At 43.6% G+C, this 25,489-nt stretch overlaps 2 protein-coding genes across 4 annotated transcripts; both read right to left on the reverse strand.

The window, feature by feature from the left end:
- Positions 1–1,597: 1,597 nt before the first annotated feature.
- LOC132705804 (fatty acid synthase-like) lies at positions 1,598–10,976 on the reverse strand. Of its 3 annotated transcripts, XM_060676694.1 has the most exons (27): positions 10,825–10,976; positions 10,361–10,534; positions 10,104–10,308; positions 9,846–10,049; positions 9,272–9,555; positions 9,079–9,221; positions 8,886–9,027; positions 8,424–8,637; positions 7,842–8,371; positions 7,496–7,790; positions 7,208–7,440; positions 6,785–7,142; positions 6,477–6,731; positions 5,416–6,421; positions 5,232–5,362; positions 5,026–5,179; positions 4,807–4,972; positions 4,441–4,668; positions 4,141–4,393; positions 3,937–4,092; positions 3,634–3,885; positions 3,428–3,581; positions 3,169–3,376; positions 2,971–3,121; positions 2,607–2,919; positions 2,130–2,390; positions 1,598–2,079 (listed from the first exon to the last, which is right to left on the reverse strand). In XM_060676694.1, exons 1-27 carry the CDS (start codon positions 10,904–10,906, stop codon positions 1,720–1,722), a joined length of 6,912 nt encoding a protein of 2,303 aa, XP_060532677.1. In that variant the 5' UTR covers positions 10,907–10,976; the 3' UTR covers positions 1,598–1,719. The 3 variants fall into 3 exon arrangements, with proteins under 3 accessions (XP_060532677.1, XP_060532675.1, XP_060532678.1); XM_060676692.1 differs by having other exon boundaries at positions 3,937–4,393; XM_060676695.1 differs by lacking the exons at positions 1,598–2,079; positions 2,130–2,390; positions 2,607–2,919 and having other exon boundaries at positions 2,984–3,121; positions 3,169–3,372; positions 3,937–4,393.
- Positions 10,977–14,187: 3,211 nt separating this feature from the next.
- On the reverse strand, positions 14,188–24,740 carry LOC132706494 (fatty acid synthase-like). The gene is made up of 25 exons (XM_060677848.1): positions 24,620–24,740; positions 23,899–24,072; positions 23,641–23,845; positions 23,380–23,583; positions 23,042–23,325; positions 20,921–21,419; positions 20,678–20,866; positions 20,277–20,626; positions 19,915–20,203; positions 19,636–19,865; positions 19,223–19,580; positions 18,519–19,173; positions 17,833–18,441; positions 17,643–17,773; positions 17,376–17,529; positions 17,161–17,326; positions 16,880–17,107; positions 16,572–16,824; positions 16,364–16,519; positions 16,061–16,312; positions 15,859–16,012; positions 15,446–15,804; positions 15,090–15,393; positions 14,772–15,032; positions 14,188–14,635 (listed from the first exon to the last, which is right to left on the reverse strand). The coding sequence occupies exons 1-25, from the start codon at positions 24,738–24,740 to the stop codon at positions 14,207–14,209; spliced, it is 7,014 nt and encodes a 2,337-aa protein (XP_060533831.1). The 3' UTR covers positions 14,188–14,206.
- Positions 24,741–25,489: the final 749 nt, after the last annotated feature.

The following is a 25,489-nucleotide window of genomic DNA, read 5'->3' on the forward strand; positions in this document are numbered from 1 at the left end:
ACGAGATTGCCGTTGTTCCCGATTTTCATAAGCGATGAAGCGTACTTCTGGTTGAATGGCTACGTCAACAAACAAAACTGCCGCATTTGGAGCGAAGCTAATCCTCAAGTACATGTCGAAACACCGTTACATCCAGAAAAACTGACTGTTTGGTGCGCTTTATGAGCTGGTGGAATCATTGGTCCGTACTTCTTCAAAAATGATGATGGCCAGAACGTTACAGTCAATGGTGATCGGTATAGAGCTATGATTACTAACTCTTTCATTCCTGAATTGAATAACCATGATGTCCAGGAGATGTGCTTTCAACAAGACGGCGCAACATGTCACACAGCTCGTGCCACAATCGATTTATTGAAAGACACGTTTGGTGACCGCCTAATTTCACGTTTTCGACCAGTGAATTGGCCTCCAGGATCTTGTGATTTAACACCGCTAGACTACTTTCTGTGGGGCTATGTGGATAAGCCACAAACGCTTGACCATTTGGAAGACAACATTCGCCGAGTTATTGCCGATATATATGCGGCCACAAATGTTGGCAAAATTCATCGAAAATTGGACGTCCAGCTGTGGCGGTCATATGCCAGAAATCTTATTTAAAATGTAATGCCATAATCCATCGTTGTTGTATTGCAACTTGTAGTTCTATACATTGAAAAAAAAACACCCCTTAGAAATAAAACTATTGATGCCGTAATTTGCGCTATGAATTGAACGAATGAATATGCGCTGCTGAGGCCGCAGCTTTTCTTTGGAAAATGTTGCAAAACATTATAAGCTCTCCGCTATGACGCCCGGATATACGCGCCATATGCAGAATAAAAAGTATTTCAGCATTATTGTAGTTACCTAAAATGCGTATTTATATAGCTACATTTACAGCATAAAAGGGAGACTAGACACAGAAGAGGCTATTTGAGATGAGGACTTTGAAGGCTGGTAATGTGATGTCCTGGGGTTTTCTCGTCATGGAAATAAGCATTTTAAAGGCGTTATTAACGGTATTATTAATATAATTAGAAAAGCGAAACTGTGGCGCCCCAGATATATACTGGTTTTGAAATAAACAACCAACTTAAAATCTATTTACTTCAGGAAAGCTTCGGAGACGTCAATATTAATAGTATCTAGTGAAAAAAGGCAATTATAGATAACATTTTATTTGCTAACGTTTTATTTATTCGGGATTACCCATTAAACAGTAAATTAGAAGTGGTGATTATAAGAAATTGAAATGCGGCTTTCACTAAGTTGTTTAACCTTTATTTAGCTATTTATTTGCGTAAAACAAGTCGTATCGGTGGATTTATTATTTTTGCAGAAAATTAATATCTCGCATTTATCTCAGAAAACGCCACCTGCCAGTTTACTTCACGTAAAGCCTTTTCCGAATCATCGACACTTATATCTGAAAATGTGCGACCACCTATACCCTAGAGATGGAACAAACAGTATTAAACAAAAAATTTGAATTCATCTCAGCTTCAAAATTGTACTTAACGGTGATTGATAGTAGATTTAAAATAAAAAAAATCGCTTGGGTTTTTTAAATCGTTTCTTTATGGATGGAATATTAAAACTCTTTCTAAAAGCTGCATCTAATTACAATAGCAATTTGAAGAGTGATCAAAAGTGATTTTTTTTCATAAAAACCACGAGGCTTCATAAATTAAAGTTTAATGCGACTTTAAAAAATTATGTACAACAATTACAGCTTCATGAAACATCATCCGGCCTAATACTGCAGCATTCCTGAACCGCTCGCGCTAGCTCCATATTCTCCAGTACGGTCAAGTGGTTTCCATCGAACTGTCTCACCGTTACTGGCGCGCTGCAGATTTTCGACAGCCCGTAGTCTTCCTCGTTCATCTCTATGCTCGAATGGCTCGCTTTGAACAGCATCACCGTCGACTTCAAACGGAAATCGGCTTCGAACAAAGTGATCGCTCTCAGACGCTTATAAACGCCAGTGATCGACTGTTTCAGCGTTTCGGGCGACTGGAACGATTTATCCCCCAAAACGTTTTGCACCAACTCCAATTTCTCCTCGAAGGTGTTGCATTTAAGCAAAGTTTCCTACGAACAAGTTTATCCAGCTCGAACACCAGACTCCTGAGCAAGCTCACCATGTGTTTGGTGATCAAATCGTAACTCAAGTAAAGCATCGTGATGTGAATCAGGAGACTGTTCTGGAGCTTTTCATCGGAATCCGCGTCCAACATTTGGACCAGCTTTCTCATCAGCTCCGGTGAACCATCGATACAAATCAACCTACCTTGGTATCCGGCTTGTTCTAGCACGTGGACTACCTGCAGCCCCACCAGCACTCCGAACGAATACGCGACTATGTTGAACGGTTGTGATGTGGAGATGTTTTCTTCAACGAACTGCAACGATGGTTATGATTAAATTTTGCGAGGAAGTTGTCTTCGAACTGTAAAGTATAAATGAACGCGAAACCTAAAGGCCTCTAATCAATTTGCAATTTGGCACATATTGGTAATATTGACAATGAAGGTGCAAAAAAAAACAATTGGTGTTAAATTGGTGTGCCATACTCAGTGCAAAAATTGACATATTAGCTAAAGCTTGTTCATTGTTACCGGCAAAACTCCGCTCGCCATTTCTTCAATGGTATCGGCCTGGCGGGAGTTCGGGTACTGCAAAGCGAGGAATTCCGCTTCCAGGTTACTGTACAAGGGACTTAACACGTGAGCTACACCTTCCACTCCCGGAAACAGTACCACTACCGGCAAATCTGACCTTTCCGACTGCTTCCCTTTAACAGGAAGTACCGAAAGCTCGACCGTCTCGTCATTGGCAACAAATTTAATCAACATGTCTAACCCCCACAACTTTTTGTGACCGGACGTGTTCTCGCTTTCGATAGCTTTCTCTGCCTGAATTTCTTGTAACCTATAACCGGAATGCAATGGTAACCGTGCAAGAGTGGAATCGAGTCAATACCTCCCAAATGTCATAGTCTTAATGTCCGGCGCGGTCAAGAAAACGTCAAACTCCCTTTCCAGCGTCTGCTTGATTTCCACGGCCGTCATGGAGTCCATACCGACTTCCGCCAAGGTTGCCGATAGACTTATCGACTTCAAATCTTTAATTCCTACGAATATATGTTACTTCTGGCTGAAGCTAAAGGCGTCGCCTTGCCTAAAATGTGAGCCACCGCGTCTACAACGTTATCGCCCACCCCTGTGCCGGTTTTCTTCTCCGCAACCACCATACTAGATATAATAGCAGCGTCGTTTTGGTGCAGCAAGATGTCCAACACTTCCAAACAACTCGAAACTCTTTGCTGCAGTGTACCGCCAATTTGCATCTCGACGTTGTCCTTAAGCATTTCCGCGACCAGACCTACCTAAAGCAGTACCGTGCAACTCAGCATCTTACGGTTACCATTTGAACATACCTCTCCTGTCGCTCCCCACTCTATGGCCAATGCGGAATACCCAGCGCATCTGCGTGCTTCGCAGATTCTCTCCATAACCGAATTGGCCATACCATAATTGGTTTGGCCGATGTTTCCTCGTCCACAGGACACGGACGAAAACACCACGAAGTCTCTACGAAACACGGTTTAGTTGTTTTAAGGTAAAAAGGATTTGGATAGCCTACCTTAAGTTCGGGCACAGTTCTCTGGTTACTGCGTCGAGGTATTCTGTAGCATGGGCTTTGGGTCCGAACGCTGTTGCAAAAGACTCGACGTTCTGGTTCTCCAAAAGGGAATCCTCCAGCACAACCGCCAGGTTAAATACAGCATGAACAACACCAAGTTTATTAGCCTTCGTTAGAAGACTCCTGCAACCGTCCGCTGTGGTAATGTCGTCGGTGTAAATTTGAACGTTACACATATAGGATTTCCACAATCTACAAATGATAACACTTTCGGAAAGTTTACAAACTCTTCACGTCACCTACGATATTCTGTATGCCTGGTAGCCCGTCCTGACTCCATGCCTGGACGTCAAGACCAAATTTCTGCATCCCCTGAGAGTCAGCCAATCGGCTAATTCCAGGCCAAACCCACCAAGCCCACCGCAGATAATATAAACTTTATCCGGATCGCAGGAATACCTATAAACATTCCAATTGATCACGTCACCCTTTCGTGGACAGTCATACCTGGGTATTCCGGGGATGCTTGTCGATTTCGGTTTAGCCATTTTCTCTTCTTCTTCCTTTCTAATTTCCAACAAAACTTTACCCGTATGCTTACCCGAGGCCATGAATCTGAACGCCTGCTCGACTTCGTCTACTCTGAAGATGTTCTTGCCTATTGGTTTGATGGCACCCGCAGCTATCGCCTGATGGATGGTAGTATGAAATCGCATCTTCACATGGTAGGGCTGCTCAAATAGGGCATCCAACATTACACCTACAATCTGGATAATGAATCGCTACATTGCTTCGTGGTTGACTTACCGTGGAAGCTAGCTTGCTTTTGCAGGAGAAGCAAATTGATAGGATTATTCACGGACAAATCGTACTTTCCTATCTCGATGAAGCGCCCTCCTCTTGATAAACATCTTACGGACGCCAGGAGTTTTTCTTCGGCAAGTGAATTTAAGATTACATCCACCCCTTTGCCTTTGGTCTCCTTCATAATTTGCTTCTCGAACGAGGTATCGCGCGAATTGAATATATGTTGATCTGAGAAAATGCCACAATTTACTGGAAGTACCAGAGTACCTGGGATAAATATATTCTGCAAGGTCACAAAAGAAAAATGATGAAAAATCCCAGATACTGATTAAAGATCAACTTATTTTGTTTGATAAGGTAACTTACCGGTCATTTGCGGAAATCTTTCTTTGATAAATTCCCTTTTTTCTCTACTGCCAACCGTAGTATATACAGTACATCCTAGATACAGAGCTAATGAAATTGCAGCCTGACCAATTCCCCCCGTACCCGAATGGATCAGTATAGAGTGTCCTTTCTTGACGTTGGCCACCTAAAAAAGATCCGATCGCTTCATTGTACGACCCAGGTGCAGTCTAGGTTCACCTCATAGGCGAACAAACATGTACTGTACACTACAGGTACCGTCGCGGCTTCTTGAAGGGACCAGTCATCTGGTACTTCCCACGTCATGAGAGTATCGGTAGCTACCAAATTGCTCATCGCTCCTTTGCTAACCAAACTCATTACCCTTTTTCCACTAAAATAGATTTTGCGTCAGTCCTATACAAGGCGCGGTTTAACTCACTTACTCCGCCGTCCTTCCAGAAGCTTCCAGACCCAAGACGCACTCCTGCTCTCGTCGATCTCGCGTGCACACGTCCACGTTGATTCTTCCAGACGCAAGCATGACGTCTCTAAAGTTCAGTGAAGCATAGTAAACCTGCAACCGAACCCTTTAGCAATTTACATCCTCACGGCAGCGCTCCGACTCACATAAATCAATACTTGTTCAGACGATAGCCTGGTTTTACTGCTGAGGGTGCCCTGGATCCAAGTCAGCGATGATAAATCTCCCCTCACTCTTGAGTTGACGTAGCAGTGCTCGAAATCAGTAGCTTTCAATCGTTCGACGAGCAGGTGCCTGTAAGTTCCCCACGTGCCATTTTTGAATACGTTCATCGCGAGGTTTTTCTTCAGCTGTTTGAGCATCTGATGTTGTGGATGGAAATCTAGATACTCATCCACTATGAACACGCCTCTGACTTTTTGCAGACCTGGTTCACGTCTGATGCAATTGACCAACCCTAGAATGCCATTTAAGGGTGAATTTTGACTGTAGACTAAAACGTTGTCGTCGTTTTTGACGGCCGCTTGGAGCTTGGACAACCAACGGAAGCCTGAAGTGTCCGAAACGTCGACGACGGTAGGCGCTGTAAAATCGGCGCTTTTCCTGAAGAATACCAGTCGCTCGATGTCGGTGGTGTAAACAGTTACTATGGTAACCGACGATTCGTCGTATGAATCAAGATCCAAGTCAACCGGTTCTCTCGAAAGGACAAATCCTTTGTCCAGAATCGACCCCAACGCCAACTGTAAAATCTTGGGCCTTTCTAAAATTTTCGACCCAACGACCAACGCGCACTCGGTGTGGGTGACCAGCTCTCCACTCTCAACTTTCACGTTGCACGTGTCCAATTTTTTATCGGACAAAATTTTAATGTCTGGTTGAATCAGAGGCTGATCGGCGAACACATCGTAAATCAAATCGCCAAGAGTTTCAGTCTCGGGCGAAGTTTGCTCATCTACCAACTCCACCACTTTCACCTTGGTGCTGTGCAGGTTTTCCAGAAGAACTTGCATATTCACTCTGACAGCTTCCTGGTGCCCAAGCTGAGCAACGTTCGGAACAAAAACGTACTTCTCCAGAACAGGCGTACCCAAGTACTTTCTCCTGGTTATCGAACTTGCATTGATACCCCTAACTTCGACGAAACCGGACCTAAAGTTAATCTTTATAGAGTCACTGGTAGACCCTGCCTTTAAACCTTTAAAACCTGATGAGTCCGGCGTCCTTCGAAACGTAAACCGGCACCTTGGGATTCTCTCCGAGCGTTTGGACGTAGTCTAAATGTTTTTTCGCGTCGACAAACACCCTCCGGATATGTGTGGGCACGTAAAGTAGACGAGTATCCTCCTGCAGAATCTTTATCTGTAGCATGCTGTCCATGAAGCTGACCCAGCTACCCTCCCACCGGACCTCGCCTACTTGACGACTATTATCACAGTTGTCGAGACCGCAAAATTTCCCCCTGGAGGTACATACTAAGAGTAAACTACCCTAAGTCCCTCAGCAATACCTCACTTGTAATGATAGCCCCTAAGTTTTAATTCCTTGTAAATATCTTTGCTGGTCATTGCAGGAGCGTTCTCGTTTGTCACGCCTTTAGGAAATGATATTGGTGGCAACCCTTCGGCCTGCTTCTGAGAGATCCTACCAGTTACCATTACAACTCCGTTTTCCGTGATCTCGAATAATCCGTTGCCGACTTGAATAGCCACTTTCAGTAACAGCCTAGAACCTTCCGCCGAAAGGGTGCAAGCTCTCAAAAACCTGCAGTCCTCGAACACTACCTTCATGTAGTCAGTACTGATACCTTGGATATCAGCCAAGGTCTCCCAAGCCAGTAGCAAGTAACCAGTAGCAGGAAATAAATTCCTTCCTGTAAAGAGTCGTCTAAATATCTGTGAGCATTTGGTTAATAGGATTCAAGAAGTGGATACTCACCATCAATCACGTGCCCTAACATTTGTTCATACATGGATTCAGAGGCGGACGACATGCAAAACATCTTCTCTTCGACGCCATATTGCAGATTGCATTCGTACCTCGTTACCCACCATTTCCTTTCCCGCAACCATTCGATTTTCGGGGAAACCATTGGCGTGCCCCTGCTTACAGGAAACTGTACCTTGGGATATATATTTTGCACTTGCGGATTACGCCCCGTCTCGTACACCCTGCGAAGAACTATTTCGAAAACTAATCGAACAACTGTTTTTTGGTGCTACCTACCTGCCAACAAAGCTTAGTAGTCCGTGAAGTCCTGCGACGCTGTCCAGGAAAAACTCGTCGTCCAGATGCTTAAATTTCTTCTTAAGAGCTTTCAGCAAAGCACCATTGCCCACTTCGACTAGGACGGTTCTCCGGTTTAATTCCAGTGCGACATCTTTCAATATTTTCGTCTTCCCCAGGGAGTTCATGATAGAGTAGGAAGATATTTCGGACGGGCCCGAATCAAAGATCACGTTCTTGGACAACCTTCTGGGTTTGCCCAAAATTTGGGTCAACTCTTCCGAAAGCTTGGTAGCTAAGAATAACAAGTTAAATAGAGTAAGCTTCGCTCGAAACATCGACTTACATATTTTAGATGATTTGAAAATTAGAGCACCTAACTGTTCTTCTACACCGTTGTTCTGGTAAGCCTGGCTAGCGGCCTTAGATATGGCGACAGCGCACTCCAAAACTTCCTTCATGGTGACAGCGCCATCGTAGTACGACGCCACTAGCGTACCCAGACATATTCCCATAGAAGCACCGACAATTTTTGCGGGTTTTATTTGCAGCTCCTGCAAAACGTCGGCCATCGCCAACTGTACGGAGAAGTTTACCAGGATAATGTCGCTCGGAGCTGAGTTCTTGGGGTTGGCCAGAATCTTCGCAATGTTTACTCCCAACGGCGAGAGGAATTCAGATATCTTCTGGACGGTAGATGCAAAAAAGGGTAGTCGCATAAAATCAGTCACCTCGTTATTGGACACGTTGCTGATTTCCCCAAAAGCTATTATCAACCGCGATTCGTAGCTAGAGATTCGGAGGCAAGACCTGGTGAGTTCTCGGGATTTGGACATCACTGAATAACCTCTCCAAAGATGACCGATTAAGTTCTTCCTAGAATTAAATGCAGAAGGTACCGCTTTAACGCAACGTTGGTCCCAAGTACCTAAAAACGTTATGCAGCAAACCGATATGTTCCACATTGCATTTGTTATCTAGTACATCGTCTAGCAAAGCGAATACTGATTCTTTGCTTCTTCCACTGACGCAGACTAGTATGGGGACGTTGTCTTGAGACTTTGTACTGCCTTTGACGTGCTTTTCGTTGTGTTTCAGAAGTATGTGGCAGTTTCCGCCACCGAATCCAAAACTGCTTATTCCTGGGGATCAATTATCATCTTCACAACTTTGGTGGGTGTTATAGACATGTCTACTTCAGTACCTAGTGGTTTAACTCTATGATTTTGATTTTAGTATGTTGTTAGGTGTTGTCCAGAATATATTGACACATATTTTAAGAAAACCGCTTCCTAGGGGAGGATTTAAAAAGACTCTAGTAATATCTATAGTTACCTCCTACAGATTTATGTATTGCAGTAATACACATTTTTTATTAAACCTCAATTACCTACTAGACCTCTGTTGTCCTGGAATGGCATTTTCTCAGCAACAACAGTGAGTCGACCATCAACCAAAGATTTTATCCCTTGACGTGGCGTTTTGTAATGCAAATTCGGAGGTACGAAACCGGTTTCCATAGCCAGCAGAACCTACAAACAGCAATCCGTGCTAAACAATTAACAACTCTTAAGTGTATTAACCTTGGTGATCGAACAAAGGCCCGATGAAGGCTCGCTATGGCCAATGTTCGATTTGACAGAGCCTACGAGCAACGTACTCTTCCGACCCTGTAGAAAAACATCTTCGATCGCCTGAAGTTCTTCAGGATCCCCGACCTTGGTACCTGCAATGTTCTTTTTAAACGCGCTACCAGCTGGTTCCAAATTCACCTACCGGTACCGTGAGCCTCCAAATAGCTTAGTTCGTTCGGTTTGACTGACGAATACTCTTCGTAAATTTCCTTCAACAGTCTGACTTGCATTTCCCTCGACGGGAAAGTGATTCCTGAGTCTTTGTATCCGTCGCAATTCGTTTTCGCGTGCAGCACTGTCGCGTAGATCCTTTTGGCGTCTTTAGCTTTTTCCAGGACTATGGCCGAGATGGTTTCGGATCTCACGTAGCCGTTTCCGGCGTTATCGAACGGGCGACAGTAACCCTCGGGACTCAATACCCCTAACCTGTTACAAATCGCTATTATTCTAGAATAATTTTCTACGTCAGGCCATAACCAAGCAAAAACATGTTTTCCCAATTAGCAACCCAATGTCAAATTTCATGTGATGAATAGCCTAGCTTCGCCCCAGTCCACCACACTAAAAAGTCTATTGTACATAGAACTATTAGCCAACAAAAATTTTGTATAAAAATTAATGATCTAATGATGAACAAAATTTTCCAGAATACTTCACTGTGGGAGTCGTCATAGACTTGTTCTGGTATCAAGTTATCGATGCCTGCGTAGCCTTACCTAGCAAACTGCAGCGTCACACAGGGGTGCAAGCAGAGGTTGGCACCGCACACAATAGCCCGGTCGCACTGGCCCATTCTGATCGCCTTGTAGGCGTTTTCGAAGCAGAATAGCGAACTGCTACAAGCAGTGTCCGATATAAAAGACAGACCCTTCAATTTCAAGAAGTAACTGATCCGATTCGCCAACATGGATCTGACGTTGCTAGAGAAGAAGGTCATGTTGGCGTCAATCTACGGTTCTAAACGATAGAGTTACCCAGTGATGGCGTAGTACTTCGACAGCAGTTTGGTGTAGAACCAAAACTTTTCAGTTTCGCTAACGCAAGCTCCCACATAGACGCCAGTGTTGGATCCCTCGAGATCCGAAGGATTGATACCGGCGTCTATGATAGCTTCGATAGCAATCTCCAAAAGAATTCTAACCATGGGGTCCATTGATACGGACTGTCTGTAGTGTATCCCTAGACGAGGCGATTAGATATGATAGGGTCGTCGAAAATAGTTGTTACTAACCAAAATATCCAGCATCCATATCAGCTATTTCCAGTAACTTCCCCGCCCTAGGAGGGATTTCCTCGTGCTTGGTTTCCCACCTTCGACCATCGTCGTTGATCATATCCACTTTGTTGAATAAATTGTCTCTGAACTGATGGACATTTCCGGAATCAGGGTACTTGCCCGACAATCCTGGAAAGCAAAGTATGGAGTTCCTATTTCTTCAAATTCTTTGGATCGACTAAAAGACTCCTAAGTCTAATTCTTTGCTTGTCCAGAGCACTTTGCAAAGATTGACACTGTTGATTATTTGTATTTAACACCAGTTTGTCATGAGAAGAGCTCCACATAGATCTGCATCCACTTTGTGCTGTCTCCACATGAAGAAAATTTTGTTTTCATATTTTGCATGAACAAGAAAGCAAAATCTCAAAACGCGAAAAACTGGGAAAGTCGGAGAATCAACATTAAAATCGTGGTACCTGTTATAACAATTTCATCGCCAGGATCTGGATTAGCTAGCAGTTTGCCGAACTTGATGCAGGGGTCTTCGGGATTCGCCATGGTCACTCGACTGAATCGAAGTTTAAGGAAAATAGAGCATGTCACTCACGACACAACCGCACGATTAAAGTTTCCGTCGGACTGAAAATCTATTGGGTTTTCTAACGCGCACCTCCATTTATAACCTGACTGCATTTGATGCACCGAGATTATCATACAAAGCCGGTGTTTTCATGACCCCTCAGAAATTTGCAAGACCGGGAAATTCATGTTTACTTACGCACCGAACTGCAATTTCCGTCTTTATTTAATAACCATTCATGGAAAGTAATAGAAAATGGAATATCATTTATAACAATCAAAATGACAGTATTTTCAGTATAAAAGGATTAAACTATATAAATTATATTTCATTCGTTATCCATAATCAGTAGCAACGTAACTTAAAAGGCATAAAGTAGGTCGACAGCCAAAGCAACAAGATAAATATAAAAAATTGTACAAGTAATAACGATTTCCAAAGATATTATTCCAAGTATCTCGTGCACCCTGTATGATAGACGAAACCTGAAACTCTCTCTCTCCTCACAATTTCCATACTGTTTGGACCAAATTTTTACAAGTTTTAAGTTATAATCTACAAACGAAAACGGCAATTTTCAAGGTCTTTTAGGTATTTTTACCCATAATCGTCACACCCTGTACGTAACTGAAAAAATGCCGGAATTGGAGGTTATAGATGGATATCCCACGTTTCCTGGTCCAAAAATTTTTCCAAAATAAGTTTTTTCTGAAACCATGCAGTGCGCCGTGATAATCAATGACATCATCGCGTGTTGACTGAACCCGAGGTATAGTGATTTTCATATGGATTTTTTCAAATATCTACAGCAGCGTGTGTGATAGACGAAAACCGTAAATACAACGCTCTTGATGCGGCCTATGACACTGTTTGAACCGATCGGCTATATTTTTTACGATTTTTGATTCGCGGTAAATAGTGTGACTCTGGAATAGAACAATTTTCTTGGTCTTTTAAATTTTTGTCTAATATTGGAAAACCCTGTATATCATCCCTGTTATAGCACTGGATCTTCCGCGTCTTCGGGTTAAAGAATTTTGACGATCCGGTAAATGGTTATGGAGAAAAGCATATTTTTCTGGAAGCCAAAATAACCAAAAAAAAAATCAATTTCTTCTCAAACACAGTCATTAAGTTACAGACAATTTTCACTATTAGTGGTACCCATTTTTAAGTTTTTTTGACTTTGCTACTTTGCTACTTACTGTTCATTCTTGAAAAATTATCAAGAATTAAAGTTTTTGGAGCCAAATTGTGTGCGTCTTGTTTTTCGGTTGCATACACGGTTTTCGAGAAATGATTTATTTCTTAGACACTTGCAAACGCAGTTTTTATTTTTTTTAAATACTTGCCGACCCCCCAACCCTGCCAATTTGAATAGGTTCCGGGGACCAAACGTTATTTGCCAAGTTTCGGGCATTTATCGTAATTCCTAGCAACGTCCCAGCAATCGAAAAAAAAAGATGGACGCCGAAGTTTGAATTTTTATTATTAAAAAGGAGCAAAATTTGAAGCTTGTAGCTCAAAGCGTTCAGAAGTTATCGTCGAAAAACCCTGGAACAGAGAACGGAGAAACGGAGAACAGAAAACGGAGAACGGACAGACAAAAAATAAAAACGTTTTTTTTTTTAGATGCTGATTCCATCTGAACCAACGTCTACGTTGTATGATGCACCGTTATCGACATCTCGAGTTTAGCGCGAGGAGCGCGTATACTTTCGAAAAGAATCGATTTCATCGATGAAAGTAACAAGGTTGATTTTGAAAAATCGTGGCAGTGCGAATCGCCTACGCCGTACTATGCGGTACGCAGCCTACAAAGTCACTACGAAGCTCTTTATTTTTTTTATTTTCCTTGAGGAACGCATAGTTTTTCTATGGCGCTCCTGCGGACCAACTTTCGCAAAATCGATGTAATTTTATTGTGCGTACACCCTGTATAAAGTGTCTTCCAATATGAATTTTTCCAATAGAGCAAATTTTCATTGGAATTTTTTCAAATATCTCGAACAATGTATGTGATACAAAACAAAACTTGGCCATATTTTTCACGAATTTTGTTTCTTTGTTGACTTTCAGAGTCTTTTAGATTTTTGTCGACAATTGAAAAACCCTGTACATAACCAAAAAAATGCTTGTAATAAAAGTTATAGTACCGAATCTTTCGCGTCTCCTGGTAAAATAATTTTGCCGATCAAGTTAACAGTTTTCGGATTTTTCTGCAGGAAAAAATAGGAAAAACAAAAATTTCAAAATTAAAAAAATATACTACGCAACTCTTGATTGCTCCCAGTGTCTACGGTTTAGATGTGGGTGCGGACTTTCACTTATCTGCTAAATTTGAAGTCGATAGTTACAAATTTTCCGAACACCCTGTACAATATATGAAAACCGAAAATACAAAAGTTTAAGCACTCCATACGGACTATATGTAGAGTGAAAGAAAATAGCAGCTGAAACACAGCCTTCTAGTTATTGTCAATTTTCCAATTTTCAGTTTTTTGCTATTTGCTGTACATTTTTAAAAATCATCAAAATTTTGGTCGAGATCTCGCGCGTCTTCTGGTTCAAGTTTTTTTTTCGATACCGTTTTTGAGAAATTTCAATAGGTTCGGTTAGGGGGCTACACTCTATATTTGTGGCAATTTTGAAATCGATAGCTGCAAAAAAAAAGGCAAAAAAAGACAGATGTCCATTTCCTTTAGGTTCATGTATCTCGTGGCCAGTTTAAAAGGAGCAAAATTTCAGAGGTTCCGAAGTAAGTTGCGTTTTTATGAAGCGTCTACAGAGAACCGAGAACGGACAAACAGACAGAAAAATAAAAACGTTTTTTTTCGACGCTGATTCCAGCTGTACCAATGTAGGGCAGCAAATTTTTAAAAATATGACAATATTATTTTAAAATCCTAGAGTAATCTTAGGCAAAAAACGAACGACGAAACACTTTTAGGAAGTTATTGCGGACCAAAATGGTTAGCTATTATGTTAAACCTCATAAATATCAATACAGTGTGCGCACTGAACATTAGCACCTACCCACCTACCCCACACAACTTTTTCATGGGCATACTGAAGTCTGTCCTCGAAAGATAGGTTCTTCAATTCTGAAAATTGTAATAATTTCAATTATCAGACAACAACGAGATGTCCAACTTAGTCTTAAAATGATATTAGCCTCAACTAAAAAAAAATAGGCTTGGATTTTTACATATAACTTTATTTTGCTTACGGTGCACAACTAGAACGCTGCCTACGTCACTCGCACAAATTACACTCAATTAACACAAGTTATTTTCCTTCGCTTCGTCGCTGACAGCGTCCGCGTGCACCAAGAGTTCCTCCTCCTTGGTGCCGACTTCGGTCACACCACCTCCGACGATATGGTTGATGGCTTGCCAAACTTCGGGGTTCTCTAGGATGGTGACGTGGTTCCCTTCGAACATCTTCAACTCTACCGGGTGCTCGCACACCTTCGATAGACCGTAGTCTTCGGAATCCATTTCGATACTGGAATGGGTCGGTTTCAGCAGCGTCACTCGAGACTTCAACTTGAAATCTGGCTCGTACATAACTAACGCCTTAATTCGCTTGTATAAACTAATTGTACTAGCTTTTTGGTGCTCCGGAGAATGCAAAGCCTTGTTGCCTACTATAGCCTCCCCTAACTTTAGCCTTTCTTCGAAGTTGGAACATTTGTAGAGGGCTTCCTGCGATAAAGATAGGCAATCATAGCAACTTTTACATTAAATCCATCATAAAAGTTAATACTAAAACATTTACGAAAATTGGACTGCTAGTCAATTAAATTAAAACAGGAGGAAGAAAGCTAACACGACTGCTTACCACATGCTTGGAAATACGGTCGAATGGAATGATCAAACACATCAAATGGATCAACAGGCTGGTTTGGAATCGGTCATCTGATTCCACCTCCAATATTTTGGTGAGTTTCTTCAATTGATCCGGCGCACCGTCGATGGACACCATGCTCCCGCAATACCCCTTCTTCTCCAGCAAGCTGACTACCTCCAAAGCAACGACGGCTCCAAACGAATATGCCACGATATTAAAAGGTCGCTGCTTCGGCATCCTTTCTTCGATAATCTAGAACTCCGGCCAGTTAAAAAAAAACCACCGAAGAACTGGATGGAGACAATCTACCGGCAGAATAGCGCCGGCCATCCCCTCTATCGTATCTGCTTGATTGTAGTTGCAGAACTGCAGCCCAAGGATATCCGCGTCCAAATTGGTATATAGCGGTTTCAAGACGCTTATAATACCCTCAACGCCCGGGAAGAGAACGACAGTACGCAAACTGTCGGCACACTTCCTCATGGATACCAATGGTAAATTTACAGACTCTTGTTCCACACTTATCCTCAGGATCATGTCCATGCCCATCAGGGCTTTGGTTTTGGAACCAGTTGCGAGTTCTGCCGTTTTCTCAAGCTGGATCTCTTGCAATCTGATAAACTCTGGTGAAACCCCCACTCCGCTACGCGTTAAAAGATACTCACCTAGCAAACGTCATACTTTTAATGTCCTGCGCAGTTAAAAATACCTCGAACTCCGTCTCCAGGGTCTGTTTAATCTCTACCGCCGTCATCGAGTCCATACCAACTTCCGCGAGGGTAGCCTGGAAGCTGATCGCTTTCAAGTCTTGTATACCTAGAATACTGGCTACCGCGTCCAAAATATTATCTCCAGCTCCGAAGCCGGCCCTTTTTTCCGCGACCACCATGCTAGAAACCACTGCCGCTTCGTTTTGCCGCAGGAGCACGTCCAACACCTGCAAGCAGCTCGATATCCGTTGCTGCAACGTGCCTCCTATGGCTATTTCCGTGTGTTCCTTTTGCATTTCCGCTACCAGGCCGACCTAAGTGCAACCAATTTTCTCAACCCCGCCTCAAATCGTATACCAAAAGGCTACCTCTCCTACGGCTCCCCATTCGATTGCCAATGCAGGATACCCGTCGCTTCGCCTTTTCTCACAGAGCCTCTCCATTATGGAATTGGCCATTCCGTAGTTGGTCTGACCCGCGTTTCCTCTTCCGCAAGACACCGAGGAGAAAACCACGAAATCCCTGAAATTTCACCCTCTTTATCGTCGAATCGTTGAGCGCTTACCGTACCTCAATTGGGGACACAGTTCTCTGCTAGCGGCGTCCAAGTTGGCAGTAGCACACGCTTTAGCTCCGAAAGGCACCTTGAATGATTTCTCATCTTGATTCTCTAAAATTGAATCTTTAAGGACGACAGCCAGGTTGAATATGGCATGGACCGGTCCAAGTTCGTTAGCCTTTTTGATAACAGCCGTGCAACCTTCAAGCGTAGTTATGTTTTCCGTGGATATTTCCACTGTGCATCCGTAGGACTTCCAAATTCTATGTCGGAAAAGAAAATAGAGCTAGGTCAGGAAGAACGAGACCACTTACGATATCCTGTAGCCCTGATAGCCGGTTCGTACACCATGTCTGGACGTCAGGATTAGTTTCCTGCATCCTCGCAGTGCTAGCCAGTCTGCTAACTCCAATCCGAATCCCCCTAGACCTCCGCAGATGATGTAGGACTTTTGCTCATCGCAGTAATATCTGGAAAGAAATGCTTTGGTAGTCCCGTAGGGTAATATATTAAATAAGTTACCTGGGTAGGCCAGGAAATTTTCCTATAACCGGCTTCACAACCTTTTCGTTTTCCTCTTTCTTAATCTGCATCATAACTTTTCCAATATGTTTACCGGAAGCCATGAACCTGAACGCCTGCTCCACCTCGTCCATCTTGAAGATGTTCTTCTTCAGCGGCTGAATTGCTCCCGAGTTGAGCGCTTCCTGGAAGACCTCGTGGAACTGCCTTTTGACGTCCGGCGTCAGTCTGAAGAAATCATCCAGCATGAAACCTGAAACACGTCAAAGTTCGTAGCTGTGGAACACATGCCAGGCAATAGCATTTACCATGAAAACTGGCTTGCTTCTGGAACAACAGCAAGTTGAGGGGGTTGTCGTTGGCTAGGTCAAACTTTCCGATTTCCATGAACCGCCCGCCCCTCGCCAAGCATCTCACCGAAGCTAGAAGCATTTCCTCCGCTAGCGAATTTAAGACAACGTTCACGCCTTTACCGCCAGTAGCTTTCATTATTTGATTTTCAAAGTTGGTGTCGCGGGAACTGTATATATGCTTATCTATAAGAGACAAATATTCATCTTGGTTGAATGAACATAGCCGAACTACATACCAGTCAGTTGCGGGAAACGTTTTTTCAAAAAGTCTCTTTTCTCTCGAGTACCAACTGTGGTATAAACAGTGCATCCAATGTGGAGGGCTAACGCTATAGCGGCTTGTCCAATTCCTCCGGTACCAGAATGGATTAGAATCGAATCTCCCTTAGTCAAGCCCCCGATCTGAAGGTAATTATAATGTTGTTTTGTCCAAACTAATTTGATACATTACCCTTAGAGCGTAGAGGCAAGTGCTGTAGACGACTGGTACTGTTACTGCGTCTTCGAGGGTCCAGTGATCGGGTACCGGCCACAATAGGTAAGTGTCTCCAACTATAAGTGTCGATAGGGCACCTTTGTATACCAGGCCCATCACTCGTCGACCACTGTCAAGTTACACATATAGAATGAAAAGGTTGTAATTCAGTTGAATTTTATGTTAATAAACAACAAACATTTTTTGCCTTAGCAGGAGTTTTTCATTTAAAATTTCACTTACTCCATGGTTCTGCCAGCGAACTCCAAACCCTGGACGCAATCTTGCTCACGTCTGTCGCGCGATATTACGTCGACACTTATTTTACCTGCAGCAGTCATAACGTCCCTGAAGTTTAACGAGGCATAGTATACCTACAAAGAAGAAAACGTGGACCTTTAATTTAAAGAGGGTGGTGATATCGGTAACTTACAGATACCAACTTCTCGTTGGACTGCAATTGACTATCCACTCGTAAATTACCCTCGGTCCATCGGAAACTGCTCAGGTCGCCCCTTATAGATTGCGTCAGATAACAGTGCTCCGCTTCAATGACGTGCGACCTTTCCAACAGAAGATGTCTGTAGGTACCCCACTGACCGTCCTTGAAAACGTTGACGGCAAGATTTTTGCTTAGCTGGTCGACGTAAAAATTATCATCTAGATCGAATTCAGGGGCCTCATCTACCACGAAAACGCACTTGACGTTTTGACCGCCTGGTTCCCTTCTGGTACAGTTGACCAAGCCCAGGATACCACTCGACGGTTCACCTTGCGCATAGGCTAGGACGTTCCCGTCTTTCTTGATGCAGGCTTGGAGCTGAGACAGCCATCCCAAACGTTCTTCGTCAGATATCCGCACCGCAGAAGGTCGTACAAATTGGATAGCTTTCCTGAAGAAGATCAAACGCTCTTCTTTCGTCGTAAAAACCGTAACAATAGTGACCATGGGATTGATGCTAGTCCAAGGGTCATAATCGATAGGTTCTCTGGAGAGGATAAACGCGTGCTCTTTGATAGACCCGAATGCCAGTTGTAGGATCTAAAATTGATACTGTTTCGTAAGCCGAGAAGAACAAACAAAACCTTCCCTCCCACCCGCACCACTATATCGCTTACCTTCGGCCTCTGTAGGATCTTGGAGCCGATCACCAAACTGCATTCCGTTTCGGTCAACAGTTTCTTATCTTCAACTTTAACGTTCTTCATCTCCAACATGCCCTTCGCCAAGATAGTGATATCCGGCTGGATTAAGGGTTGATCCGCAAGGACATCGTGAACCATATCTCCCAAGGGTTTCGAGTCTACGTTCGACGATTCATCTATTAATTCGACCACTTTGACCCTAATACTGAACGTATTTTCCAATAGAATCTGCATATTCGTGCGTATCGCCTGATGTAGTTCCATATCCCGAACATTCGGGACGAACACGTACTTCTCAAGTACCGGAGTGCCGAGGTACTTCTTTCTAGGAACGGCGCTCGCGTTGAGACCTCTAATTTCGATTCCACCCGATCTTATGATATCGGCTTCTTTTGATATATAGACAGGCAATTTTGGATTCTCGCCGTATGACTTGACGATAGCCAAGTGTCTCCTAGGGTCCACCAACATTCGGCCGATGCGAGTCGGAACGTAGAGAAGTCGCGTATCCTCCTGCAGAATTTTCATCTGCAGCATATTGTCGATAAAGTTCACCCAGTTTCCATCCCACGGGATTTCCGCCACTTGGCAACCGTTGTCGCAATTGTCCAATGAAGCGAACGCCCCTCTAGAATACAGACCTGAGCATATTGGACGGCCATTTAGCCTCTACGTACTTGTAGTTGTATCCTCTCAGCCTCAGCTCTTTGTAGATATCTTTACTTGTAAGGTCGGGCATAACGTGGGCCCCGACTCTTGCAGAGCAAGGAATAGGATGCAAGTCGTCGTTGGGATCTTTGGTGACTTTACCGCTGACCACGACCGCACCGCCTTCCATTACTTCAAATTTTCCCGACCCTTTTTGAACCATTACGATCAATTCTAATTTGTACGATTCTTTGGGAATAGGACAAGCCCTTTTGAACTTGCAATTTTCGAATGCGATCTTGGTATCGAGTAAGAGCAAGCCGTGGATTTGGGCGAGGGTGTCCCAGACAAGTTCCAGGTATCCCGTTGCGGGAAATAGATTTCTACCTGCGAAAATATCAGAGATATATTTCAATTTGACGAGACGCCGTGTTGATCCCACCGTCGATGATGTGGCCTTCCATATAGGTGAAGCTAGGGTCGGCTGTCATAACTGCCACCGTATTTTCTTCAATTTGATGGTTTCCCTCGCTGGTATACAGAGAAACCCACCAGTTCCGTCCGTGCTCCCACTTAATCTTGGGAGCGATCATGGGCGTGCCTCTGCTCACAGGAAACTCGATTTTGGGATACAGATTCTGTATTTGGGGGTTGTGTCCCATCTCGTATAGACTACAAGTGCTCGTGCCGAATCTGTTTCGCAAATCAAATGCGTACTTACCTCCCAATCAAGCAGAGAAATTCTTTCAGTCCACCGCTCATGCTCATCAAGTGGGTGTCCCTTTTTTTGCTGGCATCATTTTTGATACATTGGGAAAGAACCCCATTGCCGATCTCTGCGACCGTAGTTTGGCCTTCAATCATAGTTTTGACGTCAGATAAAACCTTTTTACTTCCCAACGACATCATGATGTACGCCGATGAAAACTCAGACGAATCGGGAATTACTTTGTCACTAAAACGTCTGGGCTTCCGTAAGATGCTCGTCAGCTCTTGAGATAGATTGATAGCTGAGAAGGGAGCAAAATTTCAAATCAATACGAGACTTAAAAGAAGTGATGGCGAGGAACATCTTTCACTTACCAATCTTGGTGGTTTTCGAAATCAGAGACCCTAAATCTTCAATCACAGCAGCTCCCTTAATCTCGTTAGCGGCTAGGATGGCCGCGTTAACTATGGCCAATGCGCATTCCATCACTTCTTTCAGCGTCACAGCTTTGTCAAAATAAGCGCAAGCTAATGTTCCTAGAGACAATCCCAGCGAAGCACCGAACACTCTGGCAGGTTCGATTTCCAGCTCCCGCAAGATGTCGGCCACGGCCAGTTGGGTCACCAAATTTCTTATTATCGAATCTCGGAGACTATCTGGTTGGTGTATATTGACAAACACATCGACTACGTTTATTCCCAGCGGAGACAAGGTTCCTGATATCCTGAAACGTCAAGAGGTATAGCAAAATCGTCGAAATTTGTTTGGGAAATACCTCTGGAGGGTTGCTGCAAAGATAGGCAGCTTAAGGAAGCTGGCGTGTTGCTGCTTGGAGAGATTCATCTCGCCGAATGCCAAAACCAGTGGCCATTTACGTTCAGCGTTGAATCTAATGGACCTCGTTATCTCTTCTGTTCTGCTCACCAAAGAGTACCCTCTGTAAAAATGGTTGCCGACGCGTTTCCTACAACCCAATCGACGATAGAAGAAGAGTAGCTATCGATGCGCATCCTGTCACCTGAAAATGTTATGCAAGAGACCGATATGTTCCACGTCAAATCCGTTTTCCTTAACATCCTCCAACAGCGTAGTTACAGAGTTCTCGGTGCGTCCACTAACGCACACAAGTCTGGGGATGTCGTTTTTTGATCGGCCTGCGGCTTGCTTGATTTTGGCGTTGTGTCTGAGCAACACGTGGCAGTTGCTACCGCCGAAACCGAAGCTATTCACTCCGATCAACCCCCTGCTATCTTGGAAAGGAGTCTTTTGCGTAATCACCTTCAACCTGCCCTCCTCGAGCGATTTAATGCCTTGGCGTGGCACCTCGTAGTTGATATTGGGGGGAATGAAACCGGTCTCCATCGCAATGATCACCTTGGTTATAGAGCAGAGTCCCGACGTGGCTTCTGAATGACCAATGTTGGACTTGACAGAGCCGATTAGGAGGGGTGTTTTCCTATCGTTGAGGAAGACCTCCTCGATAGCCTGTAGCTCTTCGGGATCGCCTACTTTGGTGCCTTAAAAAATTAGATATCAAAAGTTTACAAGTTTTACAAGTTTAGCGATTTCTTCACAGTAGTATTTATTTTTATCTACTTAAGATCCATTGAGATCTGAGGAATTGTTAAGGCATCATTGTTTTATGGGGCTTATACCCAAAAATGACACTTTGGTTGTATCTAGCAGTAGTGAGACCAATGTTAGCGTATGGGGCGATTGTCTGGTGGACAAGAACCATGCAGGGGGAGGCGATAAGGCGGCTGAGTAGCGTGCAAAGACTAGTGAGTCTGTGCGCTACGTGGGCCATGAGCACAACACCCATTGCAGCGCTGAAGGTCCTACTGAACATCCCCCCAATACAGGTCTATATACAAGGTTAAGCAAGATCCGGAGTTTATAGGTTACTGCAAGGCCGGTCCCCAATAATTGGTGGACATAGCACGAAACATAACATAATAAGCTTTACTTGGAGGTAAGGACGGACAATGTCCTAGGGCTGCCTACGGACAGCACAACACCTAAGTATTGCTTCGTTAACCACTACAGGACTCAAATCCTTGCCAGAGAAGACTGGGAAAACGGGCCACCAATTAAGGCAGAAATAACCTGGTATGCTGATGGCTCAAAAACTCAAGAAAGAGTAGGAGCCGGAATATATGAACCCAGGACGAAAAGGAAATTCTCTATTCCAATGGGTAAGCTAGCAACAGTGTTCCAAGCAGAGATCACTGCACTAGAACACTGTGCAAGAGAAATAAAAGCGAGGAAGATCCGTAACAAATCAATTGCAATTTACACCGATAGTCAAGCGGCTATAAAGGCCCTGCAATCTAATAAAATAACAACCAAGTTAGTTCTGGACTGCCGTAAGGCATTAAACGAACGAAGCCAGAACAAAGTTACTCTATCATGGGTACCGGGGCACGGAGGGTATAAAGGCAATGAAGGCGCAGACGACGCAGCCCGCGAAGGGTCGTCAATGCGCCTGATTGGACCAGAACCCTTTTGTGGGGTGGCCAAACCCGTTGCAAAAACAGCCATCAAAGATTGGATCGACCGAAAATCCCAACGATGATGGAGGGACATGCCGGGGCAAAGACAGCCCAAGGAATTTCTAAGGGGCCCATCGACCAATTTTACAGCGGACATACTAAGCTACAATAGAAAAGCCGTAAGAATAATGATAGATCTACTGACGGGCTACTGCAGGCTTAAGAGGCATCTAAGCCTGATGGAAGTGGAAGAAAACACAGAATGTAGAGGAAGGAAGAGGAGGAAACAGCCGCACACGTACTGTGCCACTGCGAAGGCCTAGCGAGAGTGCGTTTCCATCTGCTGGGCGATACCAAACCAGAGGCAGAGAGCTATACGAGAGAGCTATTATCGAAGTTGTGGAGTCTGATTAGAGAGACGAACCTGGATAAAGCCCTATAGCTATGGAGAGTGTCACAATAGATCCTCTGGGTCGCAGTGACGGACAGGCTGACTGCTAGCTCTCCCAACTGTTAATCTATCCTAATCTAATCATTGTTTTAAGACACTTGTAGGGTAAGGCAAGTTGCCAATTAACTTGGCAACAGGTGGGTTGTTCATAACGGTTCATCATTCTTCGTACTTAACCTATCAATCGTATAATTACCAGTTCCGTGAGCCTCCAAGAAACTAAGTTCGCTAGGCTTGATCGCGTCATATTCTTCGTAAAGTTCATGCATCAGGTTCTTCTGCATCTCCCTAGAGGGGAACGTGATACCCGAGTCTTTGTACCCGTCGGAGTTAGTTTTGGCGTGCAACACCGTCGCATAGATCCTCTTACATACTTTGGATTTCTGCAGGAGTATCGCTACTATAGCCTCGGACCTCACGTAGCCATTTCCAGCTTCGTCGAAAGGTCGACAGTTACCTTCGGGACTTAACACTCCCAACCTAAATCAAACTAGTCGATCTACGAGGCGCGATTGATTTAAGGACGCCCGGTACCTAGCAAACTGGAGAGACAAATAGGGATGTAAGCAGACATTGGTGCCGCAGACAATGGCATTCTCGCATTCCCCGGTCCGTATGGCTTTGTAAGCGTGTTCAAAGGCGAATAGTGAACTGCTGCAAGCGGTATCGCAAATATACGAAGGACCTTTTAGCTTCAAGAAGTAGCTGATCCGGTTGGACAGCATCGACCTCTCCGTGCTAAATATTAAATTTAACTCTGTTATATCTTTTATACCGCTTGTGTTGTTTAATTACCCCATAATAGCTGGAGTCTGTGGGCTGAGTTTCTCGAAGAACCACGTCTTTTCGTTTTCGCTAAAGCAAGAACCGATGAACACACCGGTATTGGTACCCTCCAAATCGGAAGGGTTGAGTCCCGCATCGAAGATGGCCTCGACAACCCTCTCCAAAAGCAAGCGACACATAGGGTCCATACAGGTAGCTTGTCTGTGATGGACACCTGTAACACAGAGCCTGTACAAGTGGTATCAAGTAGTCGTATCGCTTTAATACCGAAGTAACCGGCGTCGTACTTCTCGATGTTGTACACCTTTCCGGTCCTTTGTGGGATCTCCGGGTGCGTAGGTTCCCATCTTCTGCAGTCGCCAGATATCATGTCGATTTTATTAAAAAGGTTGTCTCGAAAGTGGTGCACATCGTTCGAGTCCGGGTATATACCGGAGAGTCCTGTTGAGGAATTGAGTTAATGAAGGGCAACGGTTAGTTACCTCTGGTAGATCCAAATGGGAATTAGAAAATCCGATTATGGTCCTGCCAGAAGAAGAACGGTATGGAAAGGTTTCCCTGATTATCCAATTTGTATCACACCACTGTAAATTACAATTTTCCAATCGATCTCAGGAATGTACTGAAACTACATCAGAAGCAACCAGACAACGATGGTGATTCCTGTGAATAACCTAATAACTAACCTGTAACTAATTAAATCTCGACCAGTAGTAGTCCTAGAAGGGTACTACAATTGTATGGTCATCCTAGATGGAAGAAGGAAACCAACAACGATGAAGAAGATTAATTGATAGATTTCCATTTCCAACATTTTTAGTTTCAATGAGTTAGACACTACCACACAAATATAGAACCATCAAAAGCTACGTGAAAGGTTTCAAACGGATGCTTGGCGGTACCAATCTCCAAACGCTTTTCTGATAAAATAAGGACACCATCAAGCAAATGAAAAACTCCTTGCACTTATTTCTTTGAGGATCTTCACCTGCTATGACGACTTCCTCGCCAGGCGACGGATTTGCCAGAATCCTCCCGATCTTGATCGAGGAATCCTCATTCCCGGACTCATCAGTGACCACAGTCCTGACCGCAAACCTGGACGCCATTCTCCCGACCTAAATTGATGAGCAAACGCGACGAACACCAAAACCGTCCAGTGAAAATGCAGAAATGTGAAGAAAAATCACCAGTGGACGCGAATTATAACCGAAAATATGTGAAGATTGCGAATCTGCATGCGCTTTTATAAAATTTTGGCACTTTTTTAAAATATTATCATACAAAGGCTGCGTCCCGAGCTATTTTTGGGTTAAATTATTTTATATATTGAGACTTTGTCGCAGGTATGGTCTGTCGTAAAATATATCGTCTTGCCATTTGGCTCCTCCTAAAAGTAAAATTTAACAACCAAAAATTTGTTCTTAGGTGAAAGACAAGACAGGGGCGAGTCAAATAGATGCCTCGGCTGATATCAGTGGCAGTGTTGAATAAACCATTTTAGTTAACTCATCTGTTATATCGCATGTAAATGACTTGCCATTAGATACAAACAAATTGCGATTAATGTTTATTAAGGCTTGATAATTAAAGGACTCATTACAAAAGAAGCTTTAGAAGAAACTTGCGTACTTATAAAAGCAAAGGCTATTTATTATTAAGAGTGGTCATTAAGAGTAGTTATTAATATACCTGTTGAGAGTTACAAAATGCATTTTGAAAATTGAAGACTTACGTTTGCATACACAATAACATAAAACTCATTAAAATTAATCTTAAAGACGAGTCTGAGAGTAAGACAGAATTATATTTTGAATAAAAACGTAGGTAATTATCATATATTGTAGTAGTACTAACT

The sequence above is a fragment of the Cylas formicarius genome, unplaced genomic scaffold (genome assembly GCF_029955315.1).
Source record: "Cylas formicarius isolate icCylForm1 unplaced genomic scaffold, icCylForm1.1 PGA_scaffold_8__14_contigs__length_24414737, whole genome shotgun sequence".
In the NCBI taxonomy this organism is placed as follows: Eukaryota; Metazoa; Arthropoda; class Insecta; order Coleoptera; family Brentidae; genus Cylas; species Cylas formicarius.

Bases quoted from the DNA above. Each gene is read 5' to 3' on its own strand.
- LOC132705804 (XM_060676692.1), bottom strand. From the start codon at position 10,906: ATGGCGAATCCCGAAGACCCCTGCATCAAGTTCGGCAAACTGCTAGCT. The intron at 8,372-8,423 runs GTACTTGGGACC...ATTTAATTCTAG, and splicing joins TTGCTGCATAACGTTTTTAG to GAAGAACTTAATCGGTCATC. The intron at 7,791-7,841 runs GTAAGTCGATGT...TGTTATTCTTAG, and splicing joins TTTCAAATCATCTAAAATAT to CTACCAAGCTTTCGGAAGAG.
- LOC132706494 (XM_060677848.1), bottom strand. From the start codon at position 24,740: ATGGCGTCCAGGTTTGCGGTCAGGACTGTGGTCACTGATGAGTCCGGG. The intron at 24,073-24,619 runs GTGAAGATCCTC...ATTCCTCAACAG, and splicing joins CGAGGAAGTCGTCATAGCAG to GACTCTCCGGTATATACCCG. The intron at 15,033-15,089 runs GTAGATTGTCTC...CCGGAGTTCTAG, and splicing joins TGGCCGGCGCTATTCTGCCG to ATTATCGAAGAAAGGATGCC.